General features: G+C 37.5%; 1 protein-coding gene across 4 annotated transcripts in view; it reads right to left on the reverse strand.

Annotated features, from left to right (window-relative positions):
* The window catches only part of TMEM144 (transmembrane protein 144), a 53,977-nt gene extending 37,090 nt beyond the window's left edge, over positions 1 to 16,887 (reverse strand). Inside the window, exons 1-5 of one of the 4 annotated variants that reach the window (XM_017526018.2) lie at positions 16,611 to 16,887; positions 14,420 to 14,588; positions 11,642 to 11,764; positions 9,533 to 9,632; positions 7,984 to 8,064 (exon numbers count right to left, since the gene is read on the reverse strand). In XM_017526018.2, coding sequence (XP_017381507.1) covers positions 7,984 to 8,064; positions 9,533 to 9,632; positions 11,642 to 11,764; positions 14,420 to 14,528 — 413 coding nt within the window. In that variant the 5' untranslated portion in view covers positions 14,529 to 14,588; positions 16,611 to 16,887. Of the gene's footprint in view, positions 1 to 7,983; positions 8,065 to 9,532; positions 9,633 to 9,897; positions 10,106 to 11,641; positions 11,765 to 12,385; positions 12,484 to 14,419; positions 14,589 to 16,610 lie in introns of those variants that run through there. The other 3 variants (XM_037737603.1, XM_037737602.1, XM_037737604.1) reach the window with 3 other exon arrangements.
* Positions 16,888 to 17,315: the final 428 nt, after the last annotated feature.

The raw sequence follows: 17,315 nt of genomic DNA on the forward strand, positions 1-17,315 counted from the left end.
CATTACATAAAGGTAAAGGGAATAATTCAACAAGGGCATTACATATGGCAAAGGGAACAATTCAACAAGAACAGCTAACTATTCTAAATATATATGCACCCAGTACAGGAACACCCAGATTCATAAAACAAGTTATTAGAGACCTAGAAAGAGACTTAAACTCCCATACAATCATAGTGGGAGACTTTTTTTTTTTTCTTTGAGATGGAGTCTTGCTCTGTCACCCAGGCTAGAGTGCAGTGGCACGATCTCAGCTCACTGCAACCTCTGCCTCCTGGGTTCAAGTGATTCTCCTTCCTCGGCATCCTGAGTAGCTGGAATTACAGGCACCTGCCACCATGGGAGGTTAATTTTTGTATTTTTAGTAGAGATGGGGTTTCAGCATCTTAGCCCGGCTGGTCTCGAACTCGTGATCCACCTGCCCTGGCCTCCCAAAGTGCTAGGATTACAGGAGTGAGCCACCATGCTCGGCCATAGTGGGAGACTTTAACACCCCACTGTCAATATTAGACAGATCAATGAGACAGAAAATTAACAGGGATATTCAGGACTTGAACCCAGCTCTGAACTGAACTCTGAATTAAGTGGATCTACTAGATATCTACAGAACTCTAACCCCAAATCAACAGAATATTCTTCTCAGTGCCACATGACATTCATTCTAAAATTGGCCACATAATTGGAAGTAAAACACTCCTCAGCAAATGCAAAATAAGTGAAATCATGACAAACAGTCTCTCAGACCACAGTGCAATCAATTAGAACTCAGGATTAAGAAACTCACTCAAAACCGCAAGATTACATGGAAACTGCACAATCTGTCCCTGAATGACTCCTGGGCACATAATGAATTAAGGCAGAAATGAAGAAGTTCTTTGAATCCAATGAGAACAAAGAGACAATGTACCAGAATCTCTGGGACATAGCTAAAACAGTGTTAAGAGGGAAATTTATAGTACTAAATGCCCACATCAGAAAGCTAGAAAGATCTCAAACTGATATCCTAACACCACATTGAAAAGAGAGGCAAGAGAAAACTAATCCAAAACATAACAGAAGACAAGAAATAACTATGATCAGAGCAGAACTGAAGGAGATAGAGACACCAAAAAACCCTCCAAAAAAATCAACGAATCCAGGAGCAGTTTTTGAAAAAAATAACAAAATAGCCTGCTAGCTAGACCAATAAAGAAGAAACGAGAGAAGAATCAAATAGACACAATAAAAAATGATAAAGGAGATATCACCATTAACTCCACAGAAATACAAAGTACCATCAGAGCATACTATAAACACCTCTATGCAGGCTGGTCACGGTGGCTGCACTTTGCAAGGCTGAGGTAGGTGGATCTTTTGAGGTCAGGAGTTCGAGACCAGCCTGGCCAACATGGTGAAACCACATCTCTACTAAAAATACAAAAATTCGCTGGGCGTGGTTGCAGGTGTCTGTAATCTCAGCTACTCAGGAGACGAAGGCAGGAGAATCACTTGAACCTGGGAGGTGGAGGGTTGCAGTGAGCCGAGATTGTGCCACTGCACTCCAGCCCTCATGACAGAGCAAGACTCTGTCTCAAAAAACAAAACAAAAAACGCCTCTACATAAAAAACTAGAAAATCTAGAGGAAATTGATAAATTCCTGGACACATACACCCTCCCAAGACTAAACCAGGAAGTTGAATCCCTGAAACACCAATAACAACTTTGGAAATTTTGGCAGTAATTAATAGCCTATCAACTAAAAAAAAGTTCCAAGACCAGACAAATTTAAAGCCAAATTCTACTAGAGATACAAAGAGGAGCTGGTACCAATACTTCTGAAATTACTTCAAACAATTGAAAAGCAAGGAATTCTCCCTAATTCATTTTATGAAGCCAGCATCATCATGGTACTAAAACCGGGCAGAGACACAATGAAAAGAGAAAACTTCAGGCCATTATCCCTGATGAACACTGATATGAAAATCCTTAATACTGGTAAACTGAATCTGAATACTGGCAAACTGAATCCAGCAGCACATCAAAAAACTTAGACAGAGGTCTAATATCTAGAATTTACAAGGAACTTAAACAAATTTACAAGAGAAAAGCAACCCCTTCAAAAATTGGGCAATGGATATGAATAGACACTTCTCAAAAGACGACATTTACATGACTAATAAACATGAAACATGTTCAAAATCACTGATCATTAGAGAAATGCAAATCAAAACCACAATGAGATACCATCTCAGGCCAGTCAGAAATGTGATTATTAAAAAGTCAAGAAACAATAGATGCTGGCAAGGCTGTGGAGAAAAAGGAATGCTTTTATACTATTGGTGGGAATATAAATTAGTTCAATAATTGTGGAAGACAGTATGGTGATTCCTCAAGGACCTAGAACCAGAAATACCATTTAACCTAGCAATCTCATTACTGGGTATATACCCAAAGGATTATAAATTATAAATCATTCTACTATAAAGATACATGCACACGTATGTTTATTGCCGCACTGTTTACAATAGCAAAGTCATGGAACCAACCCAAATGCCCATCAATGATAGATGAAGCTGGAAGCCATCATCCTCAAGAAACTAACCCAGGAACAGAAAACTAAACACTGACGATCTCACTCATAAATGGGAGTTGAACAATGAGAACACATGAACACAGGGAGGGGGACAACACACACCACAGCCTGTTGTGGGGTGGTAGGCAAGGGCAAGGGGAGGGAACTTACAGGATGTGTTAATAGGTGTAGGAAGCCACCATGGGACATGTATACCTATGTAATAAACTTGTATTTTCTGCACATGTATCCTGGAACTTAAACTGAAATAAAAAATAAATAAATAAATAAATAAAAGGACACTATAGATAAGGATTTTTGATTGCTTTTCTTCAAACAAGTATATAACCCTCCAAAAAATCACTCTCTGAGACTTGACAGTATTCATTTAAAAAATGGGGATATATCCTCATCACAGAGCTGTGATGAAAATGAAATGAAAATGCACATACAATTCTCAGTGTACTTTAACACAAAATAAAATTTGCAAATATGTTAGTAAAGAGAAAATTTTAATTACCAAATGGATGGGTGAGGGAGTACTGAGCATGAAAAAGAAATTAGGACTACACAATAATTTTGAGCCTGTGCAACTAATGCTAGCCATAAGAATAGGTAAATCAGGAAGAAGAGTCCCAGCTCAGTTAGATCAAGGGAGTTGGTGACAGTAAATAAAGAGAAGCTAATCAAATTGATTTTATGTATATGAACATAAAACCAAATAAATCACAAAGCCTTTTGGGCTATAGACTTAAAAAAACGTGGTACAGAACATCAAATGCAAAGTTCCATGACAGTCTACGAATGCTGTCAAAAGCATAGGTAACTTAAAATAAAACCTGATGTTTTACCCAAGGATTCTTCTTCACGTTTTCAAGCTTTCCAGTTTCCCAGATTTGCAATCCCATATATTTCATACTTAGTAAAAATTGTGTGTATGTCCAAAAGGAATGGCAACAAAAGCCAAAATAGACAAATGGGATCTAATTAAATTAAAGAGCTTCTGCACAGCAAAAGAAGCTATCATTATAGTGAACCAGCAACCAACAAAATGGAAAAAAAATTTTGCCATCTACCCATCTGACAAAGGGCTAATATCCAGAATCTACAAAGAACTTAAGCAAATTTACAAGAAAAAAACAAACAACCCCATCAAAAAGTGGGCAAAGGATATGAACAGACACTTCTCAAAAGAAGACATTTATGCTGTCAACAAACATATGAAAAAAAGCTCATCATCACTGGTCATTAGAGAAATGCAAATCAAAACCACATTGAGATACCATCTGATGCCAGTTAGAATGGCGATCATTAAAAAATCAGGAGACAACAGATGTTGGAGAGGATGGAGAGAAATAGGAAGAGTTTTACATTGTTGGTGGGAGCATAAATTAGTTCAACCATTGTGGAAGACAGTGTGGTGATTCCTCAAGGACCTAGAATAGAAATACCATTTGACCCAGCAATCCCATTACTGGGTATATACCCAAAGAATTATAAATCATTCTATCATAAAGACACATGAACATGTACGTTTACTATGGCAATGTTCACAAAAGCAAAGACTTGGAACCAACTCAAATGCCCCTCAATGATAGACTGGATAAAGAAAATGTGGTACATATACACCATGGAATACTATGCAGCCATAAAAAAAGGAATGAGTTTATGTTCTTTTCAGGGACATGGATAAAGCTGGAAACCATCATCCACAGCAAACTGATACAAGAACAGAAAACCAAACACCACATGTTCTCACTCATAAGTGGGTGCTGAACAATGAGAACACATGGACACAGGGAAAGGAACATCACACACTGGGGCCTGTCAAGGGTAGGAGGCTAGGGGAGGGATAGCAGGGGGTGGGGAAACAGGGGAGGGACAGCATTAGGAGAAATACCTAATGCAGATGACAGGGTGATGGATGCAGCAAACCATCACAGCATGTGTATACCTATGTAACAAACCTGCACATTCTGCACATGTACCCCAGAACTTAAAGTATAATAAAAAAAGAAAAAAAAAACCTGTGTGTTTACATGTGCAGTTACGTCAACAATTGAAGTCAGCAAACATTTACTAAGCATCAGTTATGTGTAAAACACTATATATGAAAGTCTGATGGTTATGGTGGAAGGAATGGTGTATATAGAAAATAATGGGTCTTTTCCTTCAGGAAATCATAGTTCAAGAATAAAGAAGTCTGTATGAATAATACAAAGTAGACTCTGATAGTTTCAATAATGGAAGAAGCATAAAAAGTTTTGGTAGTTTAGGGAAAGATTCTAACTAGAGAGCAGAAAATCAAGAAGATGTCACATGGGATGGAACAATCTCAAATGATATTAAATGATGGCCAAGGAGGCTGAGGAAAAGGCATTCAAGGCTGAGGGAAGTGTCGGGAGTATGGTGTAATTCTGGGTCACCGATTGCACAGTACAGGGAGAAAAGTGAAACACGTATAGAAATACTGGCTGGATAGATGTACTGCAAAGAACAAGCCAGATTAAGGAGACAGGCTTATTCTGAATTCAGTGGGGAACATTCAAATTGTTTTAAACAGGAGAGTGACATGGTCTGATGTAGGGCAGATATAAGCTATCCATACTGGCAAAAGGAAAGAATGGAACCGGGGAAACTAGAGGTGAGATTTTTTATAATCATATGTATACAAGTAGGTAGGTAAGGTGGGATGGAGGGAAAGGAGAAGAACTTGTGAAACATTCAAAAAATTTTTTTACAGAATTAGATATAGCATATAAAGGGAAAAAACATAAAGACAACAGATTTTTAATTTGAATGACTGCCCTTCTATGGAGAGAGAGAATTCAGGAAGAGGAACCAGTTTGTAGGGAAGGGTCCAGGAAGAAAAGTAATTCTTATTGGGAAACATTGAAGGCAAAGATAAAGGAACAAATGATTTAGTGTTTGTGAAGTGCTGATCAGCATGGTTCCCTTCTTCGTGTTATCTCAGATAAGACTGAAAGGTGGTACCTGTGGAGTGTGTGTAGAGATGTGTAGCCTGGTCCATAGTTAGATATAAGGGCTGCGGCTTGAGGAAAGGTGACAGCTAGAAACAAAGATTTGGTTTTCCACACAATGTAAAATGATAGATGAAGTTGTGGAGTAAATAAAACCTTCCAGGGAAGGCAGGTTAAGTGAGAAGACAAAAGAATGGAGAGCAGACCCTTAAAGAGAATCCAAATCACGTTATTATTATTTGAATTGAAAAGGACATTGGTCTTTTTATAGACCTCTGACTCCTGGATCTTCAAGAAAGCAAATGTTTAAGACTGTCCTGAATATTGTTTATGGGAGCTCTGCTCCCATCCTTACATACTCTCTCCTGAACTGTGGAGCCCAGAAGACTGAAAATTACATTTCCCGAACTCTATTGGCAGCTAAGCTCTGCCAGTGGGAGGCACTTGCATAATTTGAGAAGACGGGAGAAGCCATTATGTTTTGTTGGCGGCTCCAGTAGTTTCAGCAGAAGCAATTGGTCAGGCAGAGGTAATTCAGAAGTATTGTGCGGGCTCCAGGGTTATGGGTGACACCACCTTTCTCCTTTTGCTCCACTAGGTCTTGTAAACAATTCCCTGTGTTAAATCCTCTCCTGTTTAAAATACCTGGAGTGGTTTTAGTATACGGACTGACAAACACTTTATATATCATATAATGAAAATTTAAGGCTAGAAATTAACCAACTCTTTAAAAATTAGACTATACAGAAGATAGAAGCAATAATTTTAATTTTAAAAAGAAAGGCAAGATCCTAAACTAAGGCAGCCATATTCCAAGTGTCTTTACATGGTCCCTGAAGCTCCAAGGTTGTTCAGTGAAGAACCTTCGGATCAAACTGATTTAACTGAGTTAAAATAATGAAATGACATATTCCAGAAATTCCTCCTAGCAGAGAAACATAGAAGGGAGCCTAGATGCACTAAAGGAGGAGCTCATTGAATTTCCCTGCTACAGACCAAACTCAAATTGAGCTGCAAGATTCCTCAGGTATACTCCCTTGTATAACATAAAGTTCGGCCACAATACCTACCAGAGAAACAGCAACTGAACATAAATGTTATTCACATAATAACTGCAATGACAACTATCTAATATAGAGAGCATTACTTAGCATTATATGAAGCACTAAACATATTTTATTTCACTTAATCCTCAAAGTATCTTATGAGGTTGTTGCTATTATCATCCTTCTTTACAAATGAAGAAACCAAGGCTTGGAGAACTGAAGTTATTTGCCCATGGCCACGTAGGTAGAAGTGGTAGAACATAAATAATTGATTTGTAAGTTTCAAGAATGTATTTTTTCTAAATAAAGAAGAAATATGGAGAAAAACAAATGCCTGACAGACTGGGTAAAATGGCCTTAAATTGTCATTAAGTCAAAACTAAGCCACGCTATGTTATAATTTTAGTGTGTAAAGGAATTGTTTTTGAGAGAGCTATTCAAAGCTAAAATTGTGTGAATTGTACAAAATACATAAAATTGCAGGTAACCAAAAAATCTCAGGAATCTCCTTTTTTATAGCAATGTATGTTATTTTTTCTCCAATTGGCCTGGGACTACTCTCTAAGGCAACATTTTAATGACAAAGAGATTGTTTCTGAATGTGGCTGAGGAAAAGCCATCATTGCTGAAGGCAGGGACATATACTGTTCTTTCCCTGAAGAATAAAAAAGTACTAAAATCTTTCTAGGCAGTACTATCCATTATGTGAAGAACTGACAAGGAATATAAATGGAATCTAGAGGGGAAAGAAGACTGAATTTAAGGTGACCTAGTTCCTGTTAGAGTTTTATTGACTGAACTCTACCATATAGTGATTCAAAGTCATTTCATCCCTATTCATAGGGTGTATACAGCTAGACACAGATGCAGCCAAAAATGGGCATTCAAAAGAGTAAGTGTTCTCACAGGTGAAGGAGTGGCTGTCTAGCTAGGTTGAGAAGAGTGAGTGAGGAGACTGGAAGTGGAAACTAGGTGGGACAAGATGTGAGTAGGGGGAGAAGAGAATCAGTGGATACTCCAGGGCATCAAGAAGCCAGCAGAATGCTATTTTTTTTTTTTTTGCATAGCATGTTTTAGTTTGCAAAATATTTGATTCTCATTTATAAGCTATCTGTTATGATTTTCTACATATTATAAACGATAAAACTAAGCTTCAGAGCAGTTAATGACTTTCCAGGCTCTCAGAGTTTTGGAGAGCTAAAGCTGGGGCTCCTGCCTCCAAATCTGGCACTTTTTTGTCCTCTAAACCCATCATTGTAAATGAAGAGTCTGAGGAACAAGCATGTGGATTTTACGAAATGTAGGTTTAAAAAATGCAAACAAAAATGTAAGCATATCAGGATCCTTAAAAAAGCACTCTCCATGTTTTGAAGAATAGTGAAATCACTAGAAATGTCTGCGTACCTTACTATGGATAGCCCAGCTCCAATGTAATTTAGCAGTGGATTTGATACTTCTTCTGCATCCAATCCAAACCAGCCAAACCTGAAAATCCAGAAAGTCACATCAAATTAAATGCCGTTAAGCTGTTTCATCATAATGGTTAAGGGCATGGACTTGGATCCAGATTCCTAGGTTCAAATCTTAGCTCTCTCACTTATTAGCTGTGACTTTGGATAAGTTATTTATCTTCACTGCACCTTAATTTTCAGTTTTTTAAATTTAAATTTTATTTTATTTTTGAGATGGAAGCTTTCTCTGTCACCCAGGCTGGAGTACAGTGACTTTTAAAAAACGTTTAGGTTAAATATCCCTACTCTGTCATCACCATACATTTGTTTTTCCTGCCTTGACATTGTCATGATCATTACCAAGAATCACTGAGAACCATCAGAGGCAAGAGAAAAGGAGAAAAGAAGGAAATGAAAAAGAAAATAGCAGGGGGTGGGGAATGGGGAAAGGAAGGGAGAGAATGTATTGGAGGTAAGTTGGTTTTTGTTGTTTTGAGGTGGTCGTCATGCTCTGAGTGGAAAGGGAGTCCAAATGGTAAGGTGAGAATAACACCCTACATTCCACTCACTTTCCCAAAATTGATTTGAATGGTAATCTTAATGCTGACCAAGGTCACCAGTCTGATAGAACTTCGTGTAATGATGGGGACTGTTCTCCATCTTCATTGCACAAAAGTGCAGCCTCTCCCCATAGGTAGCTACTGTGAACAGGAAATGTGGCCAGTGCAACCAAGAAACTGGAAGTTTAATTTTATCAACTTTTAATTAATTTAAATTTAAATATAAATGGCTTCCCATGGCTTGTGGCTACTCTATTAGACAGCACAACGCTAGAGCTGGGGCTGGCAAACTTTTCTCAAAGACCAGACAGTAAAGAATTTAAGCTTTGAGGGTTGGTTATTCTCTTGCTGCTCAGCAATGCCACTGTGGCATAAAAATAGCCATAGACAATCCTTAAATGGATAGGTTTGGCTGTGTTCCAATAAAACCTTATTTATAGATATGGCTGGGAAACTGGGCCACGGTTTGCCAACCTTACTCTAGAGGGAACAATATGTGCTCTAGAGCCAGATGACCTGGGTTTGAATCCTAGCTTCCTAGTTCTGTGACCTACAGTAAGTTACTTAACCTCTTTGTGTATCTACTGTCTTATAAGATAGTGCTTACCTCACGCATTTGTGAAAGTGAGATGAGAATGATGCATAGAACATGTCCAGTAAATTGTCACACAATAGAAAGGGACAATAAACATCAGTTTCGTTTTTCTTTCTCTACCTCTGTTTCCTAGATTTAATGCTATATTATATCTTCATCAAATATCTAGATAACTTATTAAGAATTTACGGCAAATAGCAATAGAAGGTGGCATATTGGATGCATATATTTTACCAGCTATAAACTCGGTAAGAATAAGATTCATGTGTTATTCCTCTCTGAAAGCACTGGCCTTACATAGAATATGGGGCAGGAAATCTTAGTTGAACTAGTTTGACTTGAATTACCTTGAGCTTGCCCATCCAGTTAAGGCATTAAATGATCCCCAGATTAAGATTCCAAGGCCTAAACCAATGGTTTTGATAATTGGAACAACAGCAATGTTCCCTGTAGATGTAATATACAGAAGAAACATGTTATTTCCAATATAGAAAATACATATATAAATAGAATTAGTTTTTATTCTAACTTCAACTGAAGTGCATGGGATTTGGACAAATTTAGTAAAGCATAGTTCCTTATTTTTTGAGTAAAATAACCACACTTTTGGCATTAATGATTATGATCGTTAAAAGAACTAGGCTCAGGGAAAAATTCTACAAAGAAAAAATGTTGAATTAGCTCCATTCCTAACTGTACAGAGGTTTCTCACCCTTAACAAAGCTCTCTATTCTGTGACTCTTCATGGAAGCTGTCAGTGATAAATTATCAGTGACCATCCTCTTAGACTTGAACTAGGGCCAGTTACTAGCAGAAGTCTTTGGCCCTAAAACAGCCCCAGAATTTGTTCTTTCATGATTGCTGATTTTTCTTCTGGATTTCTGGATTGTCACATTCGTTCTTTTATGTTTTGAGGGTCACTGAGAGCCAAATCCATAATTTTTTTTTTTTTTTTTTTTTTTTTTTTGGTCTCAGTCCTACAATCTCAAAAGGGTATTTCTTTAGGATTCCATGATGTCTTCATCGCTTGATTCTCCTCCTGTTTCTCACTACCTCTTTCTCTGGCTGCTATTTTTCATCACTCCTTCTGGAGTAAGGTACCCCCTAAAGATTTTCCTTTGAACATATTTGTCTCCTTGCTTCATTGTCCTTTCTGGGTACTTGACCCAATTTCATGATTTCTGCTATTAGCTAAAGGTCCATGTTCCCAGTGCTACAGCTCTAGCCTGGACCCACGTTAGAGTTTTAATTATTTTCCAAACTGTCAAGGAGAAATCTCCAACCAGATGTTCTCTATGGTGGAAACATCTGGATGTTCATGCTCAGAAAGTGCCAAGCTGAACCCATCAGTTTCCCTTTCAGACATGTTCTCTTTCCTATTTCCTCACCTGTGTCAATACCACCACCTTCCTAAGCACCTATAAGCAAATCTCTACATGATGATTGGCTCCCCCCAGTCTGCTATGTCCTATATGCTATCAGGTGCTCCAACCTATAGCACTCACATCTGCAACATATCTCAAATTAGACTCTTTCCTTACTGACATCCAGTGGAACCTGCTGGGTGAACAGAAATGCTATGGTGGCTATAAAGAGCTGCAGGATAGATGGATGCTTAGTCTGTTCCTCTCCCCCATTAGATATGACAAACAATCTTAATGGGTTATAAGTGAGGTATAATAATATAAGTCCTGGTGGAAATTTAAAAGCTAACTCTTTTGTCATCAAACTTATGAACATCACTAAATAATTTAACTCCTAAGAGATTCAAATTAAGTGGGTAATAAATGCATTTTCATGTTAAGTTTTTAAAATAAATGTTTAACATTTCAACGTTTATTGGCTTTTAACAAAATTATTTCTAAAAATCATTGATTCTTGGAATTCTCTTTTTTGAAGAAAAAAAAAACATTTCTGGATGGACCAAGACAAGGTATGAATTCTAATTATATAATTTCAGGTACTGATAAGGCAACAGAGAGATTTTTGTTTGCTTTGCTTTTTTGTTAACCAGCCCTTTTGAAATGATAGCATCTTCACACAGGCTTACTTAGGCTAAGTCCTAAAAATGGTGTTAGTTACTATTTAATAAATATTTTCTGATAAACATGCTAGAAAAAAGGGCCAGAACACATTAAAATATGAGTTATGCTTGAATAGACTGAGTTATGCTTGAATAGATGGAGAATAATTAAAATGTTTTTACTATAAAAATTTTCTACCAGGAACTTAAAAATAATCATTAAGAGGAACAAATCAGGTGGAACAAATCAGGTGAGGCACCAAAAATATTCATAAAGCATGTGAAGGCAAGAGATTAGAGATTAGTTAATTTCTAGTATCAATGACGAAGGGTTATTCAGAATCACTGTTTGTGCTATTTCCTTCTATTGTGAATGAGAATTATTTTGATCATCATGTTACATGATAAAAGTATAAATTATATCAGACATTACCTGTTGCCCAAATGCAGCCCCCTAGCATTGCAAAAGGCCAAAACTTTGGGCAATGTAATATCAGATTGACCACCAAGGCAACCAACCATATGGCAGCACAAAGGACCCACTGGAGAAACATTCCTAGAAATAAACAAACTCAGCGTTAGTGGTACAAATTGAATTGAGTAAATTTGTGCTCAGGAATAACGAGGAGGAATTATAGGAATGGCCACAATTTACTGAATGCCTATATGCCATGGACTTTGCACATTTCATTCTTATGATTACTCTGTATCATAATCAACCCTAGCTCAAAGATAGAGAATCTGCAATGAAGCAACCTGTCCAAACAGCTGGTGGTTTGTTGAGCTGGAATTTAAACCCAGGTTGACTCCAAGGCTTATACACTGTGGGCTCTTGCTTAACATTCTTTTTTTTTCTCCTATTAGACAAATCAAGAATTTTCTGCCAAAGAGTGATGGCAAGACCAAGTCTATATCATCATTCAGAGACCACACTGAGGACTCTTGTTCCCCCCAAATATGGTATTAGGTACTTCAGAACAGCACAACAGAATTTAAACCTTCGGGGGCCATTTATGCCACCTCTGGGAGAAAAATAAAGTCATTTGTGGCTACACATAGGCCTCATACAGTTAGAGTTCGATGCATATAATGAGTCAGGCATTATAAGCCTGCGAATTAGCTTTCTAGGTCAAGGTTGCCCTACTTTCTATACTTTGAGTTGCCATTTGCCAGTTATCTGAAGATAACCTGGTGTTATGAGGTGTACCTGCACATTTCTGAGGCTTCTGCATCATTAAGGATTTAGAGATTGGAAGGATGAGGAAACAGTTGACACTGAAAGAAACACTGAGGCTGTTAAAACTCAATGTATTACTTCTGGCACTAATTTTGGGAAATTGTTGCTCTACTTTGATTCAATCTCATTGTGGAGGAGAGAGAAAAAATGGCTGCTAATCTCTATGACAAAAGAGTAGAATCAGCCAGCCACAGTGACTCAGGCCTATAATCCCAGCACTTTGGGAGGCCAAAGTGGGCAGATTGCCTGAGCTCAGGAATTTGAGACCAGTCTGCACAACACGGTGAGACCCCGTCTCTACTAAAAATACAAAAAATTAGCCAGCTGTGATAGTGTGTGCCTATAGTCTCAGCTACTTGGGAGGTTGAGGAACGAGAATCACTTGAACCCTAAAGGCAGAGGTTGCAGCGAGCCAAGATTGTGATACTTCGCTCCATCCTCAGTGAGAAAGTGAGACTCTGTCTCCAAAAAAAAAAAAAAAAAAAAAAAAAAAAAAAAAAAAAAAAAAAAAACCAAAAAATAAAAAACAAAAAGAGTAGAATCACAGAAATGAAAAGAAACTTAATTTTATAAGTTCTTCACTTTACAAATAAGAAACTGAAAACAGCAGAGTTGGTAATATTTGCTCAGGATCACAAAGCTAATTGTGGAAGACCAAAAGCTAGATCTTCTACCCATTTTTTTGTTCTTCTAGTAGTTTCCATTCTTGTTCTAACTCCAAAGGAAAAAAGAAGAAATGCCCTGGAGGAAAATCTATCACATTTTTCAAAAGTATGCTAAGACTCCTTTTTGTGCATAGTTAGGACATTACACAACAAACTATAAATTATGTTTGTACTTCATGTTCATTTATTCCATCAACAAATATTTTTGATCACTAGCCTTCAATTTAAAAAGAACAACTTTATCTTCAGGGCTTGAAAGCCTAACTTCTTCTAAGATCTGAAGACAAGCAATTTGTAGGAGGAAAACAATTTGTAATTCTATTTTCTAACTGCATGAAGACAAAGAATTGGAGAAATAACACAACTGCTGTCAGGTAATAAATGCTACCAGGGAAGTAATTCCCAACATGTGCTCACCATAAATCTCCAATCCCTTCTCCTGGCTTCAATATGGAAGTCAGGTAAATATAAATAACTCTCGCTTCTCCTTCCCCAAAATTCACATTAGTCGATTGTGCTATAATGTAACACGTGCATTCCTTGAAATCACGCCACTATGCAAAATCATGCAGTAAAAACTACAGAGCATATGGGGAAAATGGGGCTAGAGCAACACTCAACCTAATCAAAATGGTGTACAGTTTTAACTGGTTAATTACATGAATGCTGTAACAAATAGGGCATTTTAATTGGAAAAGACCAGAGGTTTGCTCCTGAAGTGGGCATCTAAAAGGTTGCAGCTCACGAGTTACTGTGAAGGTGCTGGATGAAGAGTTCTGACAGCAGATATGATACTTCCTAACCATATGTGGTGAACTAACGGCACTAGTTGATAGTTGAAGGATGTGCGTGTGTGTGCGTGCATTGCGTGTATTATCACACATCTTTATTTATCTGGATGCAGTTTTCTGTGTTTACCTAGAGCTTTCTCAGAGACAAAACTGCACATAAGCAAGCAAAAAATCTGTTATGCTTAAAGTGTTCCCTAATATATCAATCATGTTGAAGACTCATGTTTTCAAAACAACTGTTATTAGTAGAGCTATAAATTTCTTCCATTCGCATAATGGCTAATGAGCTTTCCTGACAGTACCCACCCTAGCTTTACCAGGAAACAACCTTAATGGTTCTCCTATGATGACTTTCAGACAAGCTGGTGTGGGCACTATCAAATGATTAATTTTAAGTTCTATTCATTAGGTATCGAGATCAACATGATTTGTTTTTGTAGCTATAATTTTAAAAGACCAAAAAAGGAACTTTATCTTTAAAAATAATGCAAGGTTAACAATGAAGGAAAAATAATTACCATCACCAGTGTCAAACTTTTTAAGTGGCACAAAATTTGAGCCAAACAAAAGGATAGCTACAAAACAGGAGGTGTAACCAAAGGTTAGATCTGCTCCATTACTGCTCATGGTTCCAGCCTTCCTGAGTTCGCTGGTTCACTTTAGACTTGACGTACTTTTCAGGAGCTTCTGAAATAAAAGAAAAAACGAAACACCTGAGACGTGAATCCATGAACAAATTGTGATGAACGTATTTATCGAATTTTTCAAAAGTATGCTAAGACTCCTTTTTGTGGGTAGTTAGGACATCACACAACTATATATTACGTTTGTGCTTCATGTTCATTTATTCTATCAACAAATATTTTTGATCATTAGCCTATAATTTGAAAAGAACAACTTTGTCATCAGGGCTTGAAAGCCTAACTTCTTCTAAGATCTGAAGACAATGTTAGTACATTACAAAAAATATTTTCCTGTGTAGGTTCCATCACTATAGAACGTTTTAGTGGACAACACTGCTAAACTTATTTAACGGCTCTTGCTTCTCTATGAAGAAAAGGACAAAAACTACAAATAACCAAGAATTAGACATTTTTTCATAAAGTTATTGTTTGTGAAAGGCCACTTAATACAATTTAGATTTTTAGTTGCCTGAGTTACATGAGAAAAAACACCGCTAAAATAATTTTATCACAAGAGGTAAACAGACCACAATACCATCTTGGATTCATATGTTGCACACTGGCCCTTTAGAATAACCTCTCTGGAATAGAATTCAGAATAAATCCAGTGGTTTCTTTTTCATAGTGATAACTTCTTGTATATATGTATTGAATGAAGTACACCTGAAATCACCTTTTCTTGTAATTTTATTTCACAGTGACAAATATATAAGGTCCATGTATTGTTCCTTATGTGTTCTTGCAAAGAATATTAAATACACAACAACCTACAAAATATGTTATTTAGCATTATTAAGCACAGTTTAACTGAAAACCAGGATCACTTCAAAACTGGTCAATAAACTTTAGTAAAGAAAATGTGTATTTGAAATTGTGTGGACTTTCTTTAAAACACATTGCTAGTAAGAAAACATCCTTCATAGGGATGTAGCTGAGAAAGAGACACTGAGGGACATTTCAGCATTGGCACAGTAACACTATTGAAGAAGAAAAAATAATAGTTCTACTGTTAGGCTCAAAGAGAGATCTAGCACTGCAGTGGTTTACATGGGTTATGGCTCAAGGGTCAGCTGAAGCAGGTGCTTGCTGCTAAGTTAACAGACGTGCTAAGATAACAGAGCTGCAACAGGTCAGAGATGCAGGAAATACCTTGAAAAGCTAACCTATGACTAAAAAGACACATGATTGGGTGATAGCTAGCATATCATTTTTTCCTCATTTTAATTAACAACAAGCAAAGCAAAACAACACCTTCATGTGTACATTGATAAGAAGAGAATGTCTAATCTTCAAAAGTGGCAAATTATTTTATTGAAAAGAAGGCTCCACAAAGGCCCTAAATCTCTGAAATGGAAAGAATAATTTGAAGTGCTAGAGTGCATGGGCTGCATTTTGACTACCAAATGAACACCAGTTATTATCTATAGATAAATGCAGTTTATTGCATGCAGCTCTTGAACATTTTAGAAAGCATGTGATCTTATTTCATTGTGAATTGGCAATAACTTACTGTCTTTAAAAAGGCTCTCTCTCTAAAACAATGAAATTTTTGTGGAAAAGAAAAGCAGTATGACTCCATCCAGCACATTTTCCCAATTCTTTCTGCACAAAACCTAAACAATCTCAAACATTATTTTAATGTTTTTTTCAGTGTCCACTGATATTTTGTCAAACTATATTAATTTATTTTCATTTTATTACTTTTGTTTAATTTATGAGTAAATACTTCTCCTTTACGTTTTTCCTAGTAATTTAAACTTCTTCGCAGACTTTTAAAAAATTCCTATTTAGTATATTCTGATCAATACTGTTTGTTTCACTCCAACTAAAATTTCATTTTTAGTTTCATGTTAATTTCCCCAAATCTCCCGGCAAGTACCGCCTGTCTTTGGGCTAAAATTAACAGTGCTTGAAAGTATTTATTCTGAGCCTTGATTTTTCTTTTTAACCATGAGCATGTTTCTGAAAAATCATGAGACGCTCCCCTGCAAAGCAACTTGGCTTTCCTTTGAGTGGCTGTACTCACTGCGTTCCGGGCTGGCGGCTGAAACTCCTTCCTACTCAGCGCTGGCGCGATCCGCCCACTACGTGCGGGTGTGGAGCCTGATTCATTCCCTCTACGTGCCGGGGCGGCCTGGCCAGCCTTTACTGTCTGCGGGGACAATTTCCCACACAACAGCCGGGAGGAGAGGGGAGGGCTCTAGCACCCGTGACCCAGAGTGCCCTTCCCAGGATGTTCGCGCAGGGCGCCAATCCAGCCCTGACTTCCTGTCGGGACATTTACCTCCACCTCAGGAGGGTGGAGAGGGGAGGGCTTTAGCACCGGCGACTCAGAGGCCTTCCTAGGACAGCAGGCTGGGGAACGCCTTCCTTCAGTTTCTGTGCTGGAGTGAATTGTCAGGTGGCTCATGAGGAGTCCTCAAGCTCTGAGTTGGTCAACCAGGAAACTAGAAGAGTTTTGTGTTTTTGTAGGTGATTATTCAGGGAACTCTCAGCATGTCACCCTTTCTAAGTGTCACAGAAGGAGGTATTATTTTTTATTATTGTTTATGGATAAAACAAAAGGCTGAGAAATTTCACACCATTGTAAAAGATTACCTGAAGTGAATTTTTCCACTTAGTATTAGAAATTCATCTACACCACTGATGTCATTAACGTCTCTTGTGACATCACAAGATTTCACTTGTAATCACTAATTCTTTATAGATGCACCCAAGCCATTTATTTGTA

Source organism: Cebus imitator, unplaced genomic scaffold, assembly GCF_001604975.1.
Source record: "Cebus imitator isolate Cc_AM_T3 unplaced genomic scaffold, Cebus_imitator-1.0 Scaffold40, whole genome shotgun sequence".
NCBI lineage: Eukaryota > Metazoa > Chordata > Mammalia > Primates > Cebidae > Cebus > Cebus imitator.